The sequence below is a fragment of the Lissotriton helveticus genome, chromosome 3_1 (genome assembly GCF_964261635.1).
Source record: "Lissotriton helveticus chromosome 3_1, aLisHel1.1, whole genome shotgun sequence".
NCBI lineage: Eukaryota > Metazoa > Chordata > Amphibia > Caudata > Salamandridae > Lissotriton > Lissotriton helveticus.
The window spans coordinates 161,919,108-161,946,596 of NC_136061.1; the positions used below are offsets into that span (position 1 = coordinate 161,919,108).

The following is a 27,489-nucleotide window of genomic DNA, read 5'->3' on the forward strand; positions in this document are numbered from 1 at the left end:
CGTTGCATTGTAAATGCTTGTTAACACTTGCTACACACTTTATCTATGACTGGATACATTGGAACATTCCCTGAATAATTTTTACTCTCACAACGATAACATTCGTGCGATTTTCTCCTCTCTTCAAATAAGGATGTTTTTTCTCGTGTCTTTTTCTTTCATCTTGTTCCGAGACTGCACAACATGTACTTGTGAGCTAACAGTCATTCGCTCCATAAACTTAACGGTAGATTCATTCCCACTAGCAATTTCCACAGCTTTGTCCAGTGTAAGATTGTTCACCATCATCAACTTTTCTTGCACTTACTTACTGTTGGATTTTTCTACTACCTGGTCACGAATCACTTCCTTTTCAAATGCTTTAAAATCACACATAGATGCCAACATTCTCAGATCACCTATGACATTTTCCACATATTCCCCAGGTAACTGCTGCCGTCTATAAAATGTGTCTTGTTTCATAATAACATTTATTTTCTTCTTAAAACGTAAATGTAATGTTTTCATAGCTGACGCATACTCATCTCTAACACTGGACTTGGCTGTAAATGCTTCAGTAGTTTCTTACCTCAATACCCAAGGAGTGGCATAATAAAGTAAACTTCTTTCTTTGAGTGAATATTTCACCTTCTGTAGCTTCTACATATGCCTCAAAGCCTTTTCTCCATTGTTCCCACTTCGCAGGAGGCAAGCCCAGTGCCACGAAAAAAGGTACAGGGGGCTTAACTGACTGTTGCTTGTTACTTATGTGTATACGCTAATGCTCGTACACTACGATGTGTGTATCACCAATGTAATGCTGAACAATACAGTTATCTACTTGGAAAGGTGTGTGAACCACCGTAGTAGTATACCTTGCTCATAACCTTAGAAAGTAAGATAAAAATATTAACATTAATTCCCAAAGGAGTATGAATCACCATTAAGGATGAGTGCTGAGTAGTTTGCTGAAAAGTGAAGAAATTGATGTGTGGTGAATCCCACTGTACGGGTGTATAGACAAAACGATTTAAATGCAAAGATACCTCACTGCAATGTTGACAGCCCAATCAGGGGCTAGACACGTTGATTTCTGTGTAGGGACACATGCAGTCGCGATAGCAAAGACGTGAGGCTGAACGGGTACTGTTGCCCGGAACTGTAGCACTGTTCCCAATGTGCACAATGTGACGTGGAACACTGCAGTGGGACTCTACATTCATATGCTGAAAAGCACAACAATTGTGCCTACGAATCGCCTCAGCATCTGAGGCCCGTGCTGACACATGCTCTGATTTTCTATCCCAGCACTGGGAGGCCTCCGGGTAGCCATGCGCTATATAAGTGTCTATTTCATTTAATTTATTTCATTCACTCATTGAGCAAGAAACGCCCTAGTCTCAGAGGTCTAATAAACACAGGAAACACTCACAGGCCGATTGGCTCGCACTCCAGTTTATCAAATGGCGGCGCCGAACCACTGTAATGCTCCGGAAGAGTAACCGCTAGGCTGGTTAACCACGCGCGAAGAAGCCAAATCATTGCCAATGCAGGGAAGTCTCACAGCATGTGTATTAAGGTAAACGTTACTTCATCTTCAGTCGATCCAACCGACAGGTCAGCCAAGGAGCCACTGACTGTCTACATTCAAACTTATATATTCCACCCCTAGCATTCCAGATTTATCCACCCTCAACATTCCACCCCAATGTTCCACCCACGAGCAGATGTAAGACCCAACAGTACTGTAAGAGTACAGTCTGTTTCCTTGCAAAACAAAAGTGCAGAAAGATATCACAGTAGGAATGCACTGTGGTTGTGTAGGTAGCTTCAGAAATCAGAAGGCTGCTGCTTTATGATTAGTTTATCCGATGATTATACTTGAGTAGGCAAGTGTAGTGTTTTGCTGATGGACCTGTAGGTTCAGTCATTAACTATTCTAGGGGAGACTGGATGTGATCAAATCTCTTGGTGCTAGATGTCAGCTGATCAGCGGAGTGGAGAGCAGGCTTAAGTCATCCAAGGTGGACCTTGGAGAAGTTTGTAGGCTTATTAAATGCTTGAAGGACATTTACCTTCCTTTAACACACTGTATGATGTTGCACCACGATCACAGCTAACAGAGAAAATAAAACTTACATTACAAAATGTATGAAACGCCCCTATACAAAAAAAACTGAAAGCTGGCCAAAACATGGAGAGGGGCTACAAATAACAGCTGAATTTCTGAAATGTGGCTCAGCCTTAGTCAGTAAGCTGATCTTCGTCCTCTCATGAAGAAAACAAAAAATGGTCATTGAAGGTTTACGCTCACTAAAAAGTATTTGGGGTGGTGAGGAAGAGGGGATTACATTATTGTTTCTGAATGTCACAGCAGTAATGTCCCCTGCTTCAAGGCATTTGCCTGGATAAGAATTGTTACAATCGGGGGCGTGGTTTGCCGCAACCGAGATGGCTGCTTAGCTCTGGGGCTCTGAGCCGCCTTCAACCCCCAAATATCCATTAAAATATCCTGCAGCCGGGTGCACTGTCGGGCACTAGACAGCCGCAGTCCTGGGGACTCTCCCAATCATTTCCCAGTGAGGTAGGGATCCGTGGATCCGAAGCTGCGTCAAGGAAATCCTGAGCCGAGGACGTGCAGGCCGAGCAGACATCCGGGTGGAATCCGGCGAGCACCAGTGCGGCCCTGAGATGCCAAACATGGTGAGGCCCTCGGCTCCGGCATGTATCGCGGTGGCGGGCAGGACGACTGGAGGTGGGGCCCTCCTTGGGATTTGTGGCAGGCTTGAAACAGCGCTGCTTCGGTAGAGCTCCGGAGCGCGCCTCTGAAAACTCGCACGGCAGACCTCAGAAGAAAGGATTCCTTGGTCCTGACTCTGGTATTGGGTGTGGTGAGGAAGTGATCTGCTCGGACCTCCTGGTGCGGCCTGAGCAACGCTGCATCGGACGGCAGGACCGAGGCACTTGGCCCCGGACATCGGGCCCCTACAAAGCACCCCCATCCTCGATTGTTGTGTGAGTGGGGGATGGAACTGTGAGCCGAAAGGGACGCTGCCCTATGCCTCGTGGGGTGATACCAGTCCCACAAAGTCAGCTGGATAGTGCTCGCCGAGGTGGTGGATCGACGAGGGAGGGGGTCACATTATCGTTCGAGTGGTGGCCGTCGGACTGTGGGCCTCCAATTCCAGGACAGGCTCTGGGTGTGGGAGGGGTATTTGTCCCACTCGTAAAATTGCAGGCCTGTGCCCCGGGGTGTCTGTGCTGTGACGCAGCTACAGCTTCTCACCCTATCCCCCCCCTACGCAGTTGGGAGTCGGGGGAGTTGTCTGACTTGGTCCATGGTTTGATCCGCAGGAGACATGAGGCCCCCCCCCCTCTTCCCTCCGAGCACGCCGGACCTGATTTTTGCTTTTGCATATCGATCGGGACACTGGCAGGATGGTCACCAACAAGGGGACCCGCCAGTCTGGGCTGGCTAAGCTGTCCAAGTTTGCGCTTTCGAAGGCAGGAGAGGCGGAGGACGAACACGCGGAGACCGGGATGAAGACACCAGCGCTGGCTGAGGGCCCATCCCTCATGGATGTCATGGAGGCCATCCAGGGAATGCGCTCTGCGCTGGAAGCCAAAATAGACTTCTCCATGACAGAGATTACCTTTATCCAGGCCGACCGCCGCAAAATGGGGGACAGAGTCAAGGAAATGGAGGACTCAGTTAAAACCTTGTCGACTTCTGCAAAGTCCCTTGTAGCGACAGTCAAGCGACTGGAAGACCAGGCGTCGGACTTTGAGGCGAAGCTGGAGGATTATGAGGGGCGTGCTCGGAGGAATAACATCCAAATTTTGGGGGTTCCCAAAAAAATGGAGGGGCAGTCTGCAGACCTGTTTGTGGAGGAGTTGATTCTGAAGCACCTTCAACCTCGATCCCTTTCGAAATACTTCCCCGTGGAACGTGCACTCCAGGTGCCTGGGGGTCCCCCGAAGCCTGGTGCCCTTCCGAGACCCTTGCTGGCACGCATTTTTATTTCCGGGACCGAGATATAATCCTTCAGACGGCCAGGACCGCCCCGCCTCTGAAACTAAATAACGCCAGTGTGACCTTCTTCCCAGACTTCACCTTTAAAGTGCACCAGAAACAAAGGTCCTTCCTTGAAGTGAAACGTGCCCTAGGAGAAGAGGGCCTCAAGTTCGCCATGCTCTTTCTGGCTACGCTGATAGTCATAGCTGATGGGAAAACTTATTTTTTTCAGACTACTGAAGAGACCTGGGACTGGCTTGTGAACTGGCGCACTTCCTCCGTTCGTCATCGCTCGTCCACAGCGCATGGGCATGGCCTGGATGGATCGCAGGATAGTTTGGGGGGTGCAGGAACTGGTTGATCTTTGCTATACGGCCACTGTGGCTATGTCTGGTCCTGGATGATGGACTGGTGTTGGACCCTCCCGGTCATGATGAGTATTGATTTGTATTTTGGGGGGTGGTTGGTATGGTATGTGGGGCTTCCTCTTGTCTTTGATACTCTGAGCCTATGGAACTGAGACCACTTTGTCATTTTGTTTGCCGGTTTGGTGGGGGATGAAGAGGGAGGATTATTTTAAGTCTGAGTTGTAGTTCCTCAGGTTTTGCTAGCAAGTGTCATGGTTGCTCCATTTTGTCGTTTTAAGGGGGTGGGTGGGTGGGCGGCCGACCGGGTGGCTTGGCAGTAGGACTTGCCCTCCTTAGTTAAGATGTATTGGGATTATAGGCGCTCTGCAAATTGGGGGGTGGGCAGTTTTGAGTCCACGTTGCAGGGAGGCCGGGGGGGGGCCTTGTGGAAGGAAGATCGCATTAAGAGGGGCGTAGTGTTGCAATATTTGAAACAACAGTCTCCAGACTTAAATTTGCTTCAGGAGACGCATGTCCAAGGCACCTCTTATTGTGCTCTTAATAGATGGGGCTATAAACTGATCGCACATGCGGGCTATACCCATGGGTCCAGTGGGGTGGGCATACTGGTGCGTACCTCCTTTCCCCTTCAGGTTTCTAAAATCACCTCTGATTCTTTGGGGAGATTTGTCTCGGTTAGAGTGCAATGGGAGGGTAGGCCTTTGAACGTCACCTCTCGCTATGTCCCCCCCCACGTTGCATTCCTCCACCCTCGCCGACCTTCATTCTCACTTACTCGGTTTACCAGATGGAGAAATGTTGGTGGGAGGTGACTGTAGCACAGCCCTTAGCGAGGAACTAGATCGTTTGCCGCCTAAGTGGGGGGGATCCACATGGCAAGCATTTGATGGAATTCTTAGATGCCCTGGGTTTGATTGATGTATGGCGTGTATGTAATCCAGCTTCCAAACAATACACCTTTCACTCCGTGGGTCCATGGGAGTATGTCCCACATTGATTATTTGTTGTGCAAGGCAACCCAGCTTCCACGATTCGGGGAGATCACTTTTCTTCTGAGGGGCATTTCCGATCATCACCAATCGTTACTTATTATGGCGGCACTCTCCCCCCACCCCCACCTCCACCCCCCTCCTCCAAAGGCTGGGAAATGGTGCTCCCTCCCTGGTATCTTCAAGTTCCGGAGATACGCACCAAACTGCTAGAGGCCACCCAGAAATATTTCACGAGAATGATGGATCGGTTGAATCTGACCTAACACTGTGGGAGGCATGTAAGACAATGATTTGTGGTTGTGGGGTGGCGGCGGTGGCAGGTCATAAGAAGGAGAAGAGTAAACAACGACAAGATAAAGAGAGGGAAGTGACGCAGTTGGAAGCGGAGATGGTCGCCTCCGCATCCATGGAGGTCAACCACACTCCGTAAAACAGAAAGAATACCGGGATATCGCCGAAGATGCCGCTAGGACTTATTACAGAGCCACTCTGCATCGCATTTACGATATCGGCGATAAAGCTAGTAAATTGTTGGCTTGGCTGGATAGGAGGGAGTTGGCCAAGAGATGCGTTGCAGAGATTTTAGATTGTCAGGGAACACGCCAACATGAAAAGCTTGGCATTGCTGAGGCCTTCGTCACCCATTTTAAGGATGTATACCCCCCCTTGCCCACATCCACCTGGGCCGTGGCGGTGGAACTGCTCTCTACGCTCCCTCTAGATCCACAGGAGCCATTTGATCTGGATGCCGATTTGACCCCAGAGGAAGTTTCCAAGGCCATTGGGCGTTGGAGTCAGGGAAGGCCATGGGTCCACGTGGCCTCCCGATCGAACTTTACAAACTTACTGCTTCCATCATGGAGCCCTTTTTGGTGCGCATCTATGACGAGGGGGTATCCTGCCAACGACACAGCGGTTGGCCAAAATCGTGGTCATTCATACACTGGGATAACCCCAGGACCGTTGCTCCTCTTAGAGGCCCATCTCTCTCTCTTAGACCCCATGGTTAAGATCCTGGCCATACTCTTGGCCCTTCGCCTCTCTCCCTGTCTTCACTGGTTGATCCATCCGGATCAATCCAGCTTTATGCCAGCCAGAAATACTGCGTTTACCTTGCGCCACTTTTTTGGGGTGCTGGGCCTGGCCTCTACTAATCAGGAGGACTCGGTGATAGTGACTCTGGACGATAGGTTGGCCTTCAATATGATTGAATTGCCCTTCTTGTTTGCAGTACTGGAGAGGTATGGATTCGGTGCTCGATTTTATATCCTGGGTGCGTCTGCTCTATGCCCGTCCTTTGGCCCCAGTCACGGTAAATGGTGGCCGTTCTGCCGCCTTTGAGCTGGGTAAGGGCACTAGGCTGGGTTGCCCCCTGTCACCTCTTCTCTTCGCCCTAGCCTTGGAACCCCTGGCCATATGGATCAGAGGTGACCCTCTAATTCGCGGTCTGAATTGGCCTCCAGATTGGTCAGATAGAATTTCCCTCTATGCTGATGATATCCTTCTTTATTTGGCCCAACCCCGGTCTTTAATTCATAACGTGCTACACATTTTTGCCCTCTTCCAAAAATACTCTGGTTACACGATCAACTGGGATAATGTTTTGAGCGGGGTGCCCCTGACTCTTCCGGTGGGATGCCAGGCCCAGATAGTCACGGAGGGGTTTTGTTATTTGGGGATATACATTTCCAAGGATGAGGGGGTGTTCCATCGTTAGAACTTGATGCCTCCGCTCCAACGGTTCCGCGCCGATGTGCAACATTGGAAAGCTTTACCTCTTACACTCTTGGGTAGAGCTGCTCTTTATAAAATGATGGCACTTCCCCGCTTTCTTTACGTGTTGCAGAATACGCCCTTCTTGATCTCTTCCCAATACTTTCATTCGATTGACTCCGAGGTTCGCTAATTGTTATTGAACAACGAGACACCCAGAATTGCCCTCGTCAAGCTTACCAAAAGCTGGTATGATGGGGGGCATAGCTTTGCCGGCCATCCAACACTATTATTGGTCCGCACAGCTCGTGGTTCTCAACCACTGGATGCATCGACCCATCACAGACCCGGCGTACACAATGGAACGGTACAACATGTCCGCCGGTAATTTTCTTAGGGCACTGTATGGGGGTAAAAAGCACGTACCGAAGTACACCCCGACCTGTACTACGGTAGCTTTATGGGGCATAGCCCTGGCTGCGTTGGGCTGGAAGGCCATGATTACTTAGGCCACCCTGTTGTTTGAATCTCTTCAATTGGGCATGCTCTAGAGGTTCCCAGGGTTTGATAAGTGGGACCTAAAAGGTCTCTCGGCGGTGGGGGCCCGTGACGGAAGGAGGGAGTTCCATTTAGTGAGCTGCAACAACAGCACCACCTACAGGTACGGGAAACTAAGCCCTATGCTTTTTACCATTTATGTGGCTCGCCCAGCTAAGCTGATCTGGTCCTTTGGTTTCTCAACTATCTCTTACACTGACAAGACACAGATTGTAGTACTGATTGCAAGTAATGTGGAAGAGGTGGCACAACTGCATGAGATCCGTAGTCCGCTGGAAGAGCAGTCATTTCCTGCTAAATACAGAAAACGGAGGTGCTCCTTTATAGTTAGGACACCTAGTTTTGTAAGTCTTCCTTGTGGCCACAAACGTTGGGTCCTCTCCCCACGCCTGTACCCATGGTTGGAAATTTGGGGGTAACTTTTGACTCCAAACTCATTTATACGTCAGATCAACAAACTCACCTCCGTCTGTTTCTGCCTGCTAAAAGGCCAAAAGACGATCTTACCTTCCATCCCATTTGACCTACGGAAGCCATCATCTCTTTAGTTTTGTCAATACTAGACTTTTGGAATGCCCTTCATTTGGACATTCAACACGGCCCTTAAATACGCTACAGAAGCTGCAAAATGCTGCAGCAAGGATCCTCCCAAAAATTCCTTTCGGTTTCTGAGACACTGGTGGAGCTTCAGTGGCTCCCAGTAAAAAAAAGTGACCTTTAAAGCATTGTACACAGTGCACAAAGCGGTCCAGAGCACAGGCCCAGAGTATTTACAGAAAAAATTATGGTATACACCTAATAAATAGATGTCTGCGCTCAGAAGCTTCAAAAAAAGTGACTGTCCCAAAAATGAACTAAGTATTTTGGAGTTGGAGGAGTTTTCTCCACTTCGCCTGCGTGTTTTGGAATCTGTTGCCTTGGCTTCTGAGATGTCAGCCCAATTTGAGCATTTTCAGGAAACATCTCAAATCCTGGTACTTATTTCCCTCTTTAGCTTCCATTAATCTCGTTACCACAGTACAGTTCCTTACAGACGTCCGCGCCAAAACGCCTTAAAAATATATATCAATTCATTTTTGGTATTAATATTGCATATTTTTAGTAATATTTTCAGCAAGTCCATTTTGAATTAGCTCTAATGTGCATTCTTTTGTTAATTATGTATTCTTTTTTAATATATTGTTGTATTTTACAGGGCACCAGTACGGCCAGCACCACCACCTGTAGCTCGTGCTCCAGTACCAGCAGCGCCTGCACCTTCTGCAATGGCTCCTGCATCTGCTGCACCAAGGCAGCCAGGTCTCATGGCACAGATGGCGACAACAGCAGCCGGTGTAGCAGTTGGTTCAGCTGTGGGACACACCTTGGGTCATGCAATGACAGGAGGCTTCGGTGGAGGTCGCTCTGAACCAGCAGCACAAGATGTCACCTATCAGGTAAACTGGCATAGTGTTGTAGAATTTGAAAATAATGAAAATATCTAGGCAATACATTTTTTCCATGACCACTTCTACTGCCCTCAGAACCCAGTTGCATAACTAATCTAAACAAATGTTAGCTGTGATGGCCCTAGTTGACAAATGAGCCTGAATCAGCCTATCAGTAGTAAAGTGAGTGCTAGTATGTGCCAGTGAGAAATGAAGACGTTTTGGTATGTATTTTAATCAGTTTACTCTAATCACTTTCCTTATCGGGAATACAAATTAAGTATGTGGTGGATAATCGTAATTATTTCATGTTTTGTGTCGGCCCAACCGTGGATCCTACCCAGCTAGGTGAAGTACTCCTTCTACACTTGACTCTCAGTGGTCTAGCAGTCAAGGCTCCCTCGGGGGGTGGTTGGTGTGGATATAGGTCAGTGAATATAGCGCATAACTCAAAGCGCAAACAGTACAAACAAGAAATGCGGCATTCATATGCAACAAAACAGCCCCCCTTGAGGCATGAGCACTAGTAGTTGTCAGGTGAATCCCTGTCCCAGCCTCCGTCGTGTAACTTTTTCAGGGTTATTCCACATTCACTGGTGGCCACATGAGGAAATGCAAACTATAAGGACTTACTCAAGAGTTCTCCCTTTTGGCCCTCTCGGAACTTAGTCAGAAATGTTTATGGTGGTGCAGCATCATTTACAGTTAGACACCCCGGGCCCAACTGGCTCAGTTCACGTCTTACCCTCTCTCGCAGCATAGAAGAGTTCAGCGATGCAGCACACATAATCTAATGGGCACTCTAAGGTCATGCTTAGTTTGGAGAGGTCGGGCTGCTCGCGGCCCACGTGGCATGGCAGGTTGTCTCTTCTGAGTGGCATTGCCGGAGGTCTCCTATATGTTGGTGCAGCTCTCTGCTCTCAAAGGTACTATAAGTTGACTTTGCTCAACAGGGGAAAGGAATCCTTTCTTCATCTCCCTACTGGAGCCATCGAGGGTGTGATGTCATCCATAGTGTCTCCAGCAGTCCTCAGTGGGGAGTCGGGGGCAGTTCCCTCACAGTGCCTGTCGGACCATCAGTTCTTAGCCTCAGTCTTTGTCAGCACTCTCCTGACATACAGGGTTCACCGAAAATAATCTTACTTACGGTCAATGGTCCGATTTGGTGATGAGCTGAGTACTCACGGTAGGCTTCCCACTGGACCTTGCTTTCTCCAATTCTCTCCTCTTCCACAAAGTGCACACTAATCTTGGGGCTGGTGCTCCAGAGCAAGTGGTTTTGGTTTCCCTGGGTGATGTCTCCTTACCCAGAAGAGAGACTAGTAGGCCTTGATTCCCCAACCTGGTCTCAGGTAGATGTCTTGCAGAGCTTCCCATTTTCACACAGCCTGTCTGGCTGCTTGGCAGATGACACATATTTGGGGACTCTACTTCCCCTTCTTATAATCCTTTTACAAACACCAAATGTGATTTAGGGTCTGGCTCTTTGAAGTTTTATTTTTGGGGTTCTGCTTCTTTTGAAGTGGCATCGTCCTTCATAAAAAATGTCTGTCACAACAGGCATGACTCCGAAGCTGATTGGTCACCCGGATGTCAGCCACAGTGATATTTGCATCAAGGGGTTAATCCTAGACCCCAGCCTTCTATGATTCTATTATCAGCCCCATTTTCCTTCCTGAGATTTGTCCAGGCACTTTCCTTGTGATTTATCACTGAGTCAAAGATCATCTTTTTGAAATGTGAAGGGAGTCTCTTCCTTTTCCCTCCAGTTTGTCCCCACCCAGCTCGCAGGAATGCAGCAATATACAAATCTGTCTGGAGGGATTCCTTTCCTCCTCCTGTCTTTACCAGGCAGGCCTAGGCTTCCCAAAATGGAAGCCAGATTCCTCAATACAATGTACCCATGGCAGGCACACTCACTCAGTGTATATTAATAGCATACTACTGTTCAGCACTAATACCTCTATGCATTGTACCCTTACACATACACATGCATTCAGCACACACAGTCTGCGTGCACTGTTCCTCGCTGACTCGTTTCTGTCTTTAACCAGAATGTGTTATTTCAGACACACTCCCTGCCAGCACACGTACTATGTGCCCGCTGTACAACTCTTCACTCTTCGTGTATTGTACTTCATGCAAGCACACTTAAACCCAGCACATGCTTTGTCCACAGATGCACTGCTCCGCACTACATCTCTCATTAAATGTATTTTTCTAGGCCGGCATACAACCAGTACATGTACTAACCACACGTGCACTGCACAGTACTACTCTATCCCTGTACTGTACCCTTCCCAGGGACACATACATGCAGCGCAGAGTCACTACTGCTGCGCTATGCAGTATCACACACCTACCAGAACTTTTTAACATTAAGTACTTTACATTCCCCAAGGCTATCAGCAGCCCGTTTGCCCCTACCAGTGATTGGATTAATCATCTGGCCTGTTTTTTCCATGACCAAATTAAATGTATCCAAGACTCCTTTGAAGCCCAGCCACCTACACTGGAGGCAGTCATGGACCTGCCCCCCCCATGCTGGCTCTAGCACTGGCTCTACCCTTATGCAGTTCCCCGCCCTCTCATTGGAGAAATCCCTTGAATTGACGAAGGCTCTTAAGTCCGGGTCTCCCTCTGATGCCTGCCCAGCGAAAACTCTGGCATCTATTGCAGAGGTGATTAACCCGGCTGTCAATTTAGTTCTGGACACCTCCTTGGAAGTGGGGCTGATGCCCCAAGGCTGGATACATGCTGAAATTCTTCCGCTTTTAAAGAAACCTGCCGCGGACCCACAGGTTGCCGGCAATTATAGTCTTATGTTATTGTTGCCTTCGTACTTTACTTAACTCATATTCTCTTGACTCCGGCCCCTTTCTCTCATATCATCTCACTTTCCCTTTCTTTGTTCTTTTCCTCTGCCGAATTCTCCCCTTACCCTTTACCAACACTGCGTCCTTCCACTCCTCCCTTCCCAAGTCTCTCCCCCCACAGCCTCAACCCACTCCTCTCCCCTACATTTTCCTTTGCCCATTATGCCTCCTCTCAATATCCCTTCCCCCTCCCAGGATCTCTCTCTATATACACATGGTCCCAACTCCTGGTCCATTCCGTACCCTCCAATCTTTTTAAACACGCTAGAAAAAACTCAAACACAACCTCCTCATTCGAAATCCTGAAACATTTATTGTTGACAACTATTACAGCCCTACCGCCCCCATTAAAACGAATTACATCTTCTAGTCCAAACGCCCCTCTAAATGGAAAAGAAGTTTCACACAACATCTCGCAGTCACTAACACCTCCAAACTACCCCATGGCGACAAACTTTCCACCACTCCCTCTCCAACCTTTTGTGGGGAAATCAACATCTCCATTTTCAAAATCCAAGCGTCTGTACCCCATCTTAACACCTTCGAACTCCATTTCAGATCCTTGGCCATCCAACTTTCCAATCCACCAACAGCCCCCCATATACCCTCCACCTCCTCTCTCCCCACCGTCCCCGCCCCACCAGCCGACCTCTCCCGTCCCGACCTTTCAACATCCAATGACACTATGCATACGTTGTCACCTATCCCCTCTTTCCTCACTATGACCTCCCCTCTCCCCTTGATCCTCCCCTCACCCCCTCACTCCCAATCCCCCTTGCTCCCAACCAGCCCACTCATTCCCCTCCCTATTACTCCACCCTCCTGGCCCTCTTTCACAGTCTCCCCTTCCATTCCTCCTCCAACCCCCCCCTCACTCCTCCTCTCCCAACTCATCCTCACTCTCGCCGAATCACAATACTCCTCACCCAGATTCCCCTTCCATTCCTCCTCCACCCCCTCTCATTCCTCCCCTCCCAATTCAGCCTCACGCCCTCTGAATCACACTACCCCACACCCTTCTTCTCCCAACTCATCCTCTCCCTCCCTGAACTATACTCTTCCCATTATCCCCCCCTCACTCCCACACCAATCCGCAACTTACCTCCTTGCTATCTCCAAACTTCTCTTCCACAGAGGTCTCATCTCCCCTCTACCCCGACATGCCACTCCTTCTCCCTTTTAACTACAGCCCTCCCTGCTCTCCAGCCTGCCTCGGCTCATCCCCTCCTCAGAACAGGCCTCCTGCCTGCATCTGCTCACTGCCTCCTCAGAGCAGACCCCCCCTCTGCAGCTAACTCCGAACCCCATTTTTCCTCCTCCCCCCACACTCTATTTACCCCCTCACTCTTATCTCAAACTCCCTTCGCAACATCGTACTTAACATCTCCACTCTTACCAGAGATCTCTCTCGTCTTAGGAACGATTTCCTCAACCTCAAATCCAGCGATTTCCCCCTCCCCGAAGAAACACCGCTAGCCCTGGTTTAATAAACCCCACCACCTCCAAACCGTGGAAAACAACTCCCTTGCTTTGCCGGGCTCAAAGACCACTCCGCACCACTTGCACCCTCTCTCACCGGGAGATCTCCGACCTTCAAAATTCCTACCCTCCATACTCATCAACCATGAACACGCCTCCCCCCTTCTCAAACATCCCCGTCATATTGGGGACTAGTCGTATTCCCCTTTCACCTGTCTCACCTAGACCCCCTCCTCATCTCACCTCCATCCATGCACTCCCATCTCCCAAACCCACTCCCAAACCCCTCACCTGCATGCTTGTTAACTGCCGCGCCGCTGCCTGACATGCCATAGAAATCTCTGAAACCATCCTTAGCGAATCCATCGACATTGCGTTCCTTACAGAATCCTTGCTTAATGACCACTCTACAAGCATTCTTGACATACTCTCACCCCGGGCTACTCCATCATTAGGAAAGATAGACCCATCCGAAAAGGCGGTGGTGTAGCTATCATCTTCAAAGATGAACTACAGCTCTCCCTTATCAATAACGCCGAATATGCCTCCTTTGAATACCTCGTAGCCGAACTCAAAATACAGGGTTCCCCCTCCATCCGCCTTCACAATATATAATCCGCCTGGAAATCACTACCCATTCATTGATGAGCTATCTAACCTTCTTACCCAATCCTCAATTTCCAAATCTAAAAACATCTTCCTGGGAGACTTTAACCTCCATTGGAATGATACTAAAGATCCCTCAATCTCCCTCCTCTCCGAACTTCTCGAAATTAATGACCTCAAACAAATCTGTCAGTCACCAACCCATTCCAAAGGAGCCACCCTTGACGCTATCATAACCAGCAAAGATCTAGCCCTCCTATCTAACATCATTCCCTTTGACTGGTCCGACCATCACCTTATCCTGTTCTCCATAACCTCCTCTGCCTCCCCCCCTCCTTCCAAAACTATTAAACCAATGAAACTGATCAGAAATCTCAGTCATATCCCTCCTGACTTACTTGAATCCAAACTTCATGCCCATCTTCTCGCTATCCCTCCCTCCCTTAACACGAATGAACTAACCGAACAATATAACAAAGCTGTCACTGCTACCCTTGACCTTCTTCCCCTCTCAAACTCAAAAAACAAAGAAATATCTCCTCCAAATCATGGTTTAACACAGACCTAAATAATGAAAGACGTAGACTCAGACTGACTGAAAGATTATGGAGACAGCACCCCTCTCCTTCTAACCTGACCCGCCTCCGACTTGCTAGATCGTCCTACAAAAAACACATCTTTAGACAAAAAACTTCCTTCTTCAGGTCACAACTAGGTCGAGCTCAGAATAGGCCAAGAGAACTATTCAACATTGTACGCAATCAAACTGCTTCCGCTCCCCCTGTCCCACTGGACTCGATGACTAGATGTGAAGAAATAGCTCTCTTTTTTTTCCAGACAAAATCAAACTAATTGAACAATCCTTCCTCTCTACTGTGATCCCTCCCACCAATCCGAACATCTCTCTTAATATCTCACCCTCCACCATAACTCCCCCTACACCCACTACTGCCCATCAAAACTCTGATCTCCCTCACCCCCCTTGCCCTCCAATTTCCTGGACTCCAATCATCCTAACTCTCTTACTAAAAATAATGCCACGTGGCTTAACTTCCAGCCAGTCACTGAAAGAGACGTCTTTAACATCATTTCCAAACTCAAGCCTGCCTCCCACACCAAAGACCCTCTCCCCTCCAAACTTGTCCAAAACCAAAAACACATCATCACCCCTTCCTGGACCTCTATTATCAACAGCTCCCTTGCCACCGGCTGTGTCCCCACTTCATTGCAACTAGGCCAAATCACCCCCATTATCAAAAACCCTTTGGCAGACCCAAACGACTCAATAACCTTCGTCCCATCTCCAACCTTCCCCTTCTTTCTAAAGCCCTGGAAAAATGTGTCCTTCTCCAACTAGATAGACACATTGAACACTTTAACTTACTAGACCCCTTCCAATCTGGCTTTAGGAAAGGATGCAGCACTGAAACCGCCATGCTAAACATTGTTGACGACATCCACCACTCACTTGACAATGGTGATTCTAGCCTGCTGACCCTCCTTGATCTCTCTGCAGCGTTTGATACTGTTAACCACTCTGCTCTACTAAATGTTCTTAGAGATCGATTCGGCCTGAATGGTACGACACACAAATGGTTTGTCTCATACCTACAACACCGTTCTCAACAAATCAAAATCCAAAACTGCCTATCTAACCCTACCTCCATCTCCTTAGGAGTTCCGCAAGGATCAATCCTCTCTCCCACTCTCTTTAACCTTTTCATGGAACCCCTCGCACTCATTCTTAAACAAGCCGGGATCAACTACCATCTCTATGCTGACGACACCCAACTCTATTATAAGATTAAAACTCATGCTGACATACTTCACCTCAACAACACTCTCCAAGATTCAATCCTGGTTCCACAGTAACCACCTCAAACTCAACCCTAAAAAACCTGAAATTATTCTTTTTTCTCCTAAAAATAACCAGCTCCCCATTCAGAATTGGATCTCTGACCTTAACGCCCTCAACTGCTCCTTATCTTTGTCCTCCTCAGTCAAATCACTAGGGATCTCCCTTGACAACCTCCTAACCCTCAAGGTACACATCAATAATTCTGCAAAAGGAGCCCTCTTCACTCTCCGCCACCTTAAGAAAATTAAGCCCTTCATCCCTATCGATGATTTCAAACTAGCAGTCCACTCCCTTGTTCTTTCGCGCATCGACTATGGCAATGCCATTCTCACCAGAATTCCCAAGATCCACCTAGCACCTCTTAAATCTGTGCTTAACCTTGCAGCTAGGCTTACCTCAGACTGCAAGCGATTCGACCACATATCCCCTGCCCTTAAAACCCTTAAATGGCTCCCCATTGAAGGTAGAAGCACTTACAAAACAGCCTGCATTACACACAAAATTCTCCATCAGAATACTCCGACCTACCTCGCTAGCAAACTCACTAAAGCCGGTTGCTCCCGTTTCTTGAGAAGAACTAACACCCTCCTTCTTATCCCCCCCTTTTAAAAAAGAAAACTACCCAGTCTCGATCCTTTTCCGGCAACGCTCCTTGCATTTGGAATGCCCTTCCAACTGACCTTCGCTGCAACCCTTCCTACTCTAGTTTAAAAAAAGAACTCAAACTACATCTCCTCAATAAATACTGGGGATCCTAATCCATATCTGTTCTCTTCCACTGGCTACATCTGTCCGACCCTTGATGCATTCGCCCTCCCTTTTTTTTTTTTAGCCTTATTCGCCCTGCCTCCTCGTCACTTCCCCCTCCCTGTTTACCACCTTCACTCCTCCCTGCTCCCCCCTTCCCTTGTCCACCCTCAGCCCGCATCCCCTCCAACCCCCCCCCCCCCCACTTCTGCCCCTCCCGCTTCTCTTTCTTACCAACCTAGCGGACCACTAACCTCCCTATCCTGACTCGGCAATTTTCCGGCTTTTTTTTTTCTTCTTTCAATTTGTACCTTTTGATATTTTTGATTTATCACATCTTACACATTTTGTTGTGCTTATTTCCCATATTTATCATTTTGAAATCTGTCAGGCGGAGACTTATATGTTGTTTATATACATTGATGCTATGTATGTCCCCTGTCTTATTGACCTTTCTTGTCTCTAAAATGTAAAGCGCTCTGATACCCCCGGGTCCAGCCAGCGCTATATAAAACCTCTAAAATAAATAAAATAAATAAATTGTTGCCCTTTTTTAGGTCTCGGACTATTCCCATTCCGTAGGAATGGAATAGGACGAGTCTATAGCAGTGAAACCAAGACTTAAACTAAGGTCTCCCAAAAAAAGGATTTCATCGAGTGCATGTGCACATGCACGAGCCCGAGCCTTCTGCCTGCCTCCTAGGCAATCTGCTTCTCCGCCCCCCTGGTGTTTCTGGCTTGCTCTTCAAAGGCTCCCCATACCATTTGCTCCTGCCTCACCGCCCACTGCTTCACACTTCACTCGCATTTCTGCCCAGCCCAGCCCCCCTCCCAGCGCTGCCTTGGTTTTTTTTTCGGTCCAAAGTCCTACCTATCTGATTGCCTCTTCTATGCCTCACACTCTGCCATGCCTCGTACTTTACAGTAAATTTCATGTTGTTCCTTCGTAGATATTTAATGTTATAGCTGTTTTCCTTTACGTTTTCAAAATCACTCTTCAAAGTGTTTGTGCCATCATTCAATTTATGGCGATTTTCTCCCTCTTGCAGGCTAGATTTAACTTGAGTTCGACCCATAAAAAATAAATAATAGATTTTTCCATTGCCTTCTCTCTGTGAGGGAAATGTTTTCTTAGGCATAAGCTCCCGCATGTGCTAAGCTGCCGCCCCTGTAGGATAGCCTCTAATGCCAGCTGAATGACACACAATGAATGGGCTGTGAGGCTCAAAAGCTGACCAGGTGGCCGTAAAGAGAGAGGCTCTAAACTGCCATCGCCCCCACCTCCCCCAACAGGCAACACTGCCAGGTTAGAGGTCAGCAAGGGATATTGCGCAGCGGACCTCGAGAAGCACACAGCTAGCTTTTTTTTGTAATTTAAATAACGTGGTCGTGTTTACTTCGCATGCTTTCGACAAAACTGATTCTTGCGACTCAGGCAGCCACAAAGTTCGGGGTCCGGTGCTAAATGCCATGGTGCGGAGAACTAAGACGCAGTCTACATTAGGTTGGGCCCTTCTACGATATGCCACCTCCTCAGCACACAATGTTAAACACCTATGCAAAACGTTCACACACTGGGAATCTCCTGGCAAACACAGTGCCCGCAACATCTTCATTTCACCATAAGACTTAGTGAAACAACGACTGGTGAAGTTAACTCCAGCGCGAACAAAATACAAGTGAGTTCGCTAGGATGACAAACTGCCCTGCATATTCAAAGGGGTGTGCTGGGGTCCCCGATTTTTGGGAAATTAACATTTTGGTCCAACCGTGTAAGTTAAATAATTGTATGAAAAAAGCATCCGCCTTGCTTTTATAGCACTATCACAGTCTATAAAATGGCCCTTAAATATGATTTTTAGTCATATGGGGCCAGCTCGCATGGTGAATAATGTAAAAAAACAACACGCATGTCAGCACGGAACCAGAGAGAAGGATCGGAGCTTCATGCTCAGTCAAATTAGAAGATTTTAGACACGAGTGGTTAGTGGAAAATATCTTCACTAAATAAGCAATTTGGATATTAATCACAAAATCGGTTCAAACATTGGAAAATGAGTGCCAAGGCGTAAATATACATTTTCATACACAGCCGTTTCCACACAGCAAGTCCAGTTGTTGGTATTCAATACCCTGCCACAACCCTCGTTTACTTGTCTTTTGCTTTGCTTTTCCACCCTAATTACTGCCAAGCCTCTGAGAATACACTGAGCAAGGCCTAAGAGCGAGATTTCCAGAAAGAGTACAGTAAATTGCTATTTAAATGTCGGTACAGTAAATGCAAGCATACATCCACTGCTTCTCGTTGCCTTTGAGGCAAACTCCCGGCAGCATCACTGCATTTAAAAATAAAACCATGAGAAAGGAGAGCACCATCGAGAGACAACAGCAAGAAAAAGCTGTGACTCCGGAAAATGTAGGAGAAGTTGAATAACCTTCAGTCCCAAGGAGCAGTGATGTAAGCAAAGATGCCACTGGCAGGGGAGAGGCTTTAATCTTCCCTGTCAGGCAGGACAAGTGCTACAGCAGCTCCAGTGCTCTGGCCTAGGTGAAATCTCTAATTGAACAATACTAGAGATGGCTTTCTAAGCTTGCAGCCATTTTTAGTCGGTAGCCTTTCATCATCAGTTTGGAAAAGCTACCAAGGTCTGAGCGGTGGTAACCCAGCTCCCTATGACTACACTTGCTTAGATGAGCAAAGGCAACAGCTGTATTGACTACTGTCACTTACAAGCGAACTTTCATTAATTCACCCTGTGTTCTACATCTACCTGGCTAATGTTCACTGCCTGCTGCCTCCATGCTCCCTTTTACTTGGTGAACTTTCACTTCTGATAGCTTTGCCATTTGCTTGATGATTGAAACAGGTTAACTGGTATCCTTCACCATTCGTTCCTCATCTGCTGTCCTTACACCGTGAGTAGGCTCGCAGTCATTCCTCACACACTCCGTGCACACCCACCTTGTGGTCTTTCACTGACTGAGGCTTTCAAATCTATGCGGTCTACATTCTTATTATAGATGGAGCAACATTGTGATCTATTAATTCTCCACAAGATGTGTCTGTAGGACACACATTCTGAACTCAAGGCTCAGTGAAATACAATATTTGCCTAGTTTTTTCTATCATTTCCTTCCTCTCTTAGTTTCCACTCTCTATCCCCTCCTCCTTTCGCCCACTTTCCCTCCTTCGGTCTTTATCCACCCTTTCTCTCTCTGTTATTTGACTCGGTTACAAAGACACTAACAGTAACGAGTGGAGGGGCAGATATTAGACACCACAAGCCCGACATGAGGCAGAGTCTTTAAACCGCTCTAGCGCTTGCTTTTGCAATTTTTAGCCTGCAGGCCTCAGTCAGACTGAATAACCAGATAAAATCGGCTTATTCCATAATTATTATGAGGTTGGTGAAAATTATGAGGTTGGTGAATTAAATCCCGTTCACCTCGCACACCACCATGCTCCTTCCCTCCCACTCGCTCGCCCCCCCGCCCCCCCCACCCGACTTGAAAGGAAGCCTCGCACACCAACATTTGTCTCGCTTACACCACCATCAGACATCAAAGGCTGCTAACGTTCTCGCCCCGTGTTACTTGTTTTTTTTGCATTCTGAGCTCATTACTCTGAGAATTGCAGCATCTCCCTATTTCTTTTCTTTAGAGTGAGTTTATATTTCCGGACACTCTTATTTAAACAACATTTGCCTCACTGCCAAAGTAACCTGCAGCTCGGCTTCTGTTAATAACCTTCTAGATTTCCTCCATTTCATGCTACCTCATTCTCCCGTGTTTCCCATGGTAACCTCCTATGTGTTTAACTTAAAATCCACCCTCTAAGAAGAAATGCACTCAGGCCCTCGGCTGCGACTTGTGGTCTCCGCATCAATTTGTGCTACTTGCTGGTCTTGCTCATGTTATGTGATCCACGGCATGTCCTGATTGCAGGAGCGGGGCCCGAGGGCTCAGGAAGAGCTCGGCCGACTTCATCCAGAGCGCGCGCATCCCACCCCCGCCCCCTCTGACATCTGCCCGCGAGCGGGACTCTGCTTGAATAATCCCCGCCGCACGAGGCATGGATCCCATTACCGTTTTATGGGTAGTTTAGTAAATTGAGATTTTTTGTCTAGTTGGCAGACTCAGCTGAGAGGCCAACAACTGAATGGGTGCGTGCAAAGAGTCCGGTAGCCTGTACTTCTGCCACGCACTTTTGTTTCTAATGCTTACAGAGCAGGCAGCACTAGTCTCTCACTCGCCTCTCTGCATGCATGCTTAGCTCCCTTTGTTTGTTTTTGGAGGGCAGTGTGATGACCCACTTTGGGGGATAGTTCAGAGTCAGGTAGCCTGCACTTCTGCCACGGTCTCACTAATTCAGAACGCATTTTTTTTTTTACTGCCTCATTAGTTAACCGCCCCACCTCCACTTTTTTGTCTACTTGGCAGACTCAGCTGAGAGGCCAACAACTGAATGGGTGCATGCGAAGAGTCAGGTAGCCTGCACTTCTGCCACGGTCTCACTAATTCAGAACGAACTTTTTTTTTACTGCCTCATTAGTTAACCGCCCCACCTCCACTTTGTTGTCTAGTTGGCAGACTCAGCTGAGAGGCCAACAACTGAATGGGTGCATGCGAAGAGTCCGGTAAGCCTGTACTTCTACCACTCTACCACCCTTACGCTACCACTCTACCGCCCTCACTCTACCACTCTACCGTCCTCACGCCCTCACTCTACCGCCCTCACTCTACCACTCTACCGCCCTCACTCTACTACTCTATCGCCCTCCCTCTATCGCCCTCCCTCTATCGCCCTCCCTCTATCGCCCTCCCTCTATCTATCTATCTATCACACTCACTCTATCTATTGAATCACCACAGCATCACTCAGGGGCACCACAGCATCACTCAGGGGCACCACAACATCACTATGCGCTACAACAGCATCACTGAACACCACCGCATCACTCGTTGCCACCACAACATCACTCAGCGCCACCACAGCATCAATCTGTGCAACCATTCAACAACAACTGGTTCAAATATGTTCTGTCAATGTTTCAATCTTTATTACAAAATGTCATAAAAAGATGTTAAATTTTTTCACTTCTGTTCTTGGATTTTCGTCACAATAAAATACACTGAACATAATCTTCACAAAAGTTATTTACAAAAGTTTAAGCTATTGCCATTATAAATTACAATACCTTTTATTTAAGTATTAATTATTAAAAAAAATTAAAAGCCATTGTTATTTGTAATATCAATACATCTAAGTCGCGTAAATACAACACATAGTGCATTACAAATGCTATAGGTGTCACATTTGCGAAAGTTAAAACTATTGGCATTGTAAATGACAAAGCTATTAATTTTGCTATTTTCAAAACCAACACACACATAAATAAAAAATTTGTCATTTACAATACCAATAGGTCAAACTTTCCTAATGCGAGACTTGCATTACAAATGCTTGTTTCCCAGGTTTTGGAAAAATATGTCAATAGGGTCATTAAGGAATTTGTGGAAGCCAACCATCTTCTGCACCCGAGTCAGTCAGATTTTAGAGCAAATTTCTGCACCAAAACTGCTCTACCAGAAGTCTCTGAAACCATTAAAGCCACCCTAGATAAAGGGGGCAATGTGGCACTGGTGTTGTTGGACCACTCCGCGGCCTTCAATACCGTGCCCCACATTTGAATCCTGCGTAGACTCCAGTAGGGGGTATCGGAGGCTCGGTACTTAAATGGGTCAACTCCTTTTTAGGTGACCGCCTACAAACCCTCTGGTCCTCTCCTTTTTCTGCCCCTATTCCTCCTATGATTGTGGGTGGTCCCTCGGGGCTAAAATCTTGAGCTCGACTTTGTTTAATCTGTATATGGCCCCTCTTGTGCTCCTCGCTGAGAAACACTGTGCTAAAATAGTGTTGTATGCGGACGGCACACAACTGCTGTTTTCCTGTGAGAGGGGTGCCGTTTTCAATGGCAGTATGATTAACACCTGCCTATCAGAAGTATTTTGGTGGCTCAGGCAAAACCAACTGAAATGTAACCCCAGAAGTCGGAGATTATTTTTTTCAGCTCCCATCCCTGTGTGGATTGGCATCAGCGGTGCCCGCAAGATATGTCCTCCCCCTGCATCCTCAGTCAGTACTGTGAAAAATCTTAGGGTCATGTTGGATGTGGCCCTGTCTATGAAGACTCCGATCCAATCTGTGGCCGGAACCTGCTTTGGATTATTGAAAACTTAAAGGAACTTTCTCCCTCTCCTTCCAGTCTCACACAGGAGGACGGTGGTCCAGGCCCTGGTGGTATCGAGACTGGACTATGCGAATGCCCTGTGTCTGGTCTTCCAGACAACTTACTCGCCCGCCTACAAGTGGTCCAGAATGCGGCGGCCTGAGCTGTTTTTTTGGCAGGGTCCAGGACACGAATGACTCCTCTCTTGGCTTCATTGCACTGGCTGCCAGTATGTAAAAAGATTCAGTTTAAAGCGTTAGTCTTGGTTTGTAAGGCCTTCTATAAGATAGGGGTCCCATATCTTGGAGAAAGGTTCCAGCACTATGTTCCACAACGGACCTTGAGGTCCTCCGCACAGCTGTTGATGTCTTCACCTAAGTTTTGGCACTTCCGGGTAGGCGGCAGATCACTTCAAGTGGTAGCCTCGTGGGTACGGAATAATCTGCCCCTCTCTCTGAGACTGGTACAGGATATCCTCTCCTTCAGAAAGAAACTAAAGACATGGCTTTTACAACTTTATCCTGGCATGTCTTAGTTTCTGGTGTTCTCTGGTTCTGTGTTAAGTGGTCTTTTCGCATCAGCCGGGACACTCCACGGAGTAGCTGCGTCCTTTACAAATACCTAGATAACATAACCTGATGTAGTCCTAGGGCGAGTTAAGCACACAGCAGCAGAACGTTTACAAATGTGAGTGAGCCTGTAGGCCTCACTCCAGTGCCATAGAGTAAAAAGGTCCTTTTCGCTAGTACTGATCATTGCCCAGTATGCTGCTACCACCGTGCTTATGCCCTGAACGTCCTGGTGAAGGTATTAGTCGTTCAACACTATGAGGGTAGCGCTTTGGGCACCCCTCCCGGTCCAGCAAGACGGCAATTCTTGAGAGGGACATATGTCACGGTGCACACATACATAATCTGTGTTTGCCTATGACAAAAAATCCACATTAGGGGTCCAGACAACAGTACAGTTGGGCACTTAGGGCGGGGTACATGTCTTTACCATGAAGAGGACTTTTCCGGCCCAACATTGTGTTTAGTAGAACTGTGTTTATGTACTCACGTGTGATGATTCCCATCTACTAAAAAAACAGAGCTGTTAGTAGTCTAGTGCTTGCTGCCTAAATTATAATAGAAATCGTTTTGTAGCCAGCGAGGTATATGTAGTCTTTGTACTGTTAGTCGGTCTTCATAGCCAGGCTCATTATGGAAAGCTTGTTATGCTGGAATGTAACCGAGCGGATGACCTTTCTCTTGAAGGGTGGCTATTATCCCCTCAGCCCATTAGTAATTGAGAGGATGGTGTCCCTGCTGCGTTTGGTGTCCTCCTTAGCTGCGGATGAGACCAAATGTTTTAAAACCGTTGGTCTCAATAGGTCACACCTGTTTGTGCCATTGACTGAGGCATTAAAGCCATCTTGATACTGTAACTGGATCATGGCTGCCAGCTAAATGCTTCAGTAGGATGTCCTTGAAACCTGAATGTTTGCAACAGGAATGTAAGAGGTGTGAGCAAGCAGAATATTTCTTTTTCTACGATTGTACTATATTGGACTTTCTTTGAAACAAAATATTGGTTGTAATGTGATTTAGCAGGCAAAACTGAGTACATATCAAGTTTTAAGCTACCCAGATTGTTCTTGCTAATTATCCGAATATTCAGTGCATTCGTTTGTGATTAAAATGCTCTCCTCCTTTTTTACACAGTTTCGTTTGTGACTCTTTTATTTTTACTTATTCAGGAACCACCACCTGCCCAGCCAATGTATCAGCAGCAGTCCCAGTACACCCCTTGTCAGTATGAGATGAAGCAATTTTTAGAGTGTGCACAGAATCAAAGTGACCTCAAGCTCTGTGAAGGATTTGGTGAAGTGCTGAAACAATGCAGGTTTGCAAATGGTATGTTTTATTTCCCTAACTTTCTATTATTCCAACAAGGTCAGACGATGATGACTAAGTTTGTTTGAGTAAGAACCTTTTCAAAGATCCCCCCCTTTAAAATCCTGCTTTCTCTCTCGTCCTGTCCCCCCTCCCCCGCCCTAATTCTAATTTGCAAAGATGAACTTCCGGCATTCACATAAATAATGTGAATCCTCTTTGACGTAGATCAGTTGTTTTTCACTTTTTATTTTACATTGTGCGTCTTTATTTATATACACGCTGTTAATATATTAATATTATTTAATTTTTAAGCAGTCTTGGACCCCTTGAGTAGTCTTTGAGGCCCCATAGGTTCCCGGACCACAGGTTGAGAACCACTGGCGTAGAGAACGCTGCATTACTCCATAGTAATCAAATAAATAAAAGGCTCTGAATGTAGGAGGGAAATTGAGCTCCCAAATTACACTTTCCACATAGGACGGGTAGTACGCAAAATAGATACAAATTGGTCTATGTCTAGATAACCTTTCCATAGCCATAACCTCCCAACTTTTCCCTAGTCATCTCAAAAGTTGGGCTTCGAAATTAATTCCTTCATTGGCTAGTGGTTACTCTTTGGGCTGTCTTTTAGCCTGGTGAGGGCAACTATATGTAAAAGTGTTCCCATGCCACCACGTTGCCCAGAACACTAATCTGAAGTCCCCGGAAAACTTCTACCCAGAATATCTGGCATCACATACCCACATGTACTGATTCTGAAGAGCTCTTGTCCCCTTCCATGTGAAACCCTATCACCTTGACCCCCTTGTTAAACAGCCACGTTATTTCTCTGTGTCCCTCCACAAAATTTCTTAACTCGAGTGTTATCACCCTACCCAGATCAGCTTTGAATGCCTCCCTAATCTCAAAACTAGTCGCAATACCAGTCCTTGTGTAATCCCAATTGTGACCATTGTCTTAGAGGGTGTTAGCTGTCATTGCAGCCTTAACTGCCAGATGTCTAACTCTATACTTAAGCTGTAGAAAAGTTTCAGTTCTCAGTATTCCAAATGCCACCCTACAGTATTTGAATGACCTGATACCTTATTTGATTGTTGCGAAAAAGATCCGCTGTAGATTAAAAGCCCCCCTCTACTCCTGAATAGCTGAGCCAGTGTCGGCTAGGGGACATTCTGTGTTAATATGTGAAAGGGATCTGGTAAGGTTTTGAGACGCCAGTTCTTTGAAATACATTCCCACACAGCAAGCAAGGTACTATAGATGTGACTAACAAAGATTCTGAGGTCCTCTGTTTCCTGTCAAATAAAAGTCTTACAATATCACACAATGAGCGTCCTTCTAATGCTTGGTCAACAAGGGCCTACTGGTTAACTGAGTCATTACAAGCCCACTCAATCGTATTTTTAGTTGTGCCTCCATATAGGCATACCACTTTCTGGGAAGCCCATGACACTTATGTTTTGGTGACCTTAGCACGTTAGCTAATATCCTGATTGGTGTTCTGTGCCACACAACGTGCAGAAAGCAGCCTTGTGTTGGACCATGTTCTCTCCTGATTAGCATGAAGAGAGTGGTAAAGTCATGAAACAAACTCGTCATTCATCTGTTGTCAAGAACATTTGTCCTGCTAGTATCCTTCAGACTCTGTAATACACTTTTATTTGATTTGCTGTGGTGCATTGTCAACCATCTTGGGTACTAGACTCTTGAGTGCCATGTGTGCCCGTTCAGACCTATCATTCTGAAGTCGATAATCATGGAAGGGGAGAGAGAGAGTGTGAGATGATGTAACAAGCAGATAATTGATGATGATGGATTAAAATAGCTGTAAGAGCTACTGTGAAAAGAAGCTGCCTGCCTGGCAGCCATCTTGGTTTGGCTGGTTTAGCTAGCATATTAGATGCCCAGACAGCCCTTTATAATTATACTCTTTTAATGTGTTTCCACATTGTACTGCTATTGTTGTCAGAGGACCTTGGCCATAGGTTTGATGGGATGGATATCTCTCCAAGGACCATATTGGACTGTTTACTAATTAGGGCTAATATTCCTTCCTCTGGACTCAATGCCTGCATGTGTAGGTTTTAGGGAGGCAGTTTCTTGGACATTCTTTGCGTTTTGAGGAGAGCTGTGCCAGGCTTTGTTTTGTTAATGCAGTATAGGATCTGTCCGCTATGTTGGAATCGTTTAAGACCTTTATTCTGGGATGTGTATGAAAGACATTTAGATAGGATCTATTGACATTGGAGGCAGCAGACTCCCAGTGGTGAGACAAGTCTGGCTGAAATTTTAGAGGGTCTGAACAAATTGAGGCAATCAAGGGGGTGAGATATTTGAAGTATATTTCTGCAAGAAAGCAGGACAAGACCCACATCACCCACCCACCCAGCAAGTTTCTTTCTTGGATGTTCACATAAATTGGGATTACTGACTCAATCCTTGTCATAACAAGTCATTAAATGTTATGCATGTTACAAACTTGGATGCTAACCAAATACGTATTCAGTACTCTTGACTTTCTAGTTCTGGGATAAGTCTGTGATTTTGATTCTTGAATCTGTTTGTCAAATAGCAGTATATTAGCAAAATGAAATTAAATGTTTTGTTTTGGATATTCGCATTTCCAATCCCAAAGTTGTAGTAGCTAATACAGGTTTAGCGGGTGGGAAAGGATCCAGCCCAGATGGCATCACTGCTGAGTTTTGTAAGGCCTTCTCTGACATTATTTTAATTGCTGTGAGTATATGAGGTTCTGAAGAAAGTA

General features: G+C 46.8%; 1 protein-coding gene across 1 annotated transcript in view; it reads left to right on the top strand.

Moving 5' to 3' along the window:
- CHCHD2 (coiled-coil-helix-coiled-coil-helix domain containing 2) overlaps positions 1-27,489 on the top strand; it is a 38,694-nt gene that overhangs the window by 7,032 nt on the left and 4,173 nt on the right. The window contains exons 2-3 of the mRNA XM_078679462.1: positions 8,821-9,061; positions 24,587-24,743. Of these exons, the coding sequence (XP_078535588.1) occupies positions 8,821-9,061; positions 24,587-24,743 (398 nt within the window). The remainder of the gene's footprint in view (positions 1-8,820; positions 9,062-24,586; positions 24,744-27,489) is intronic.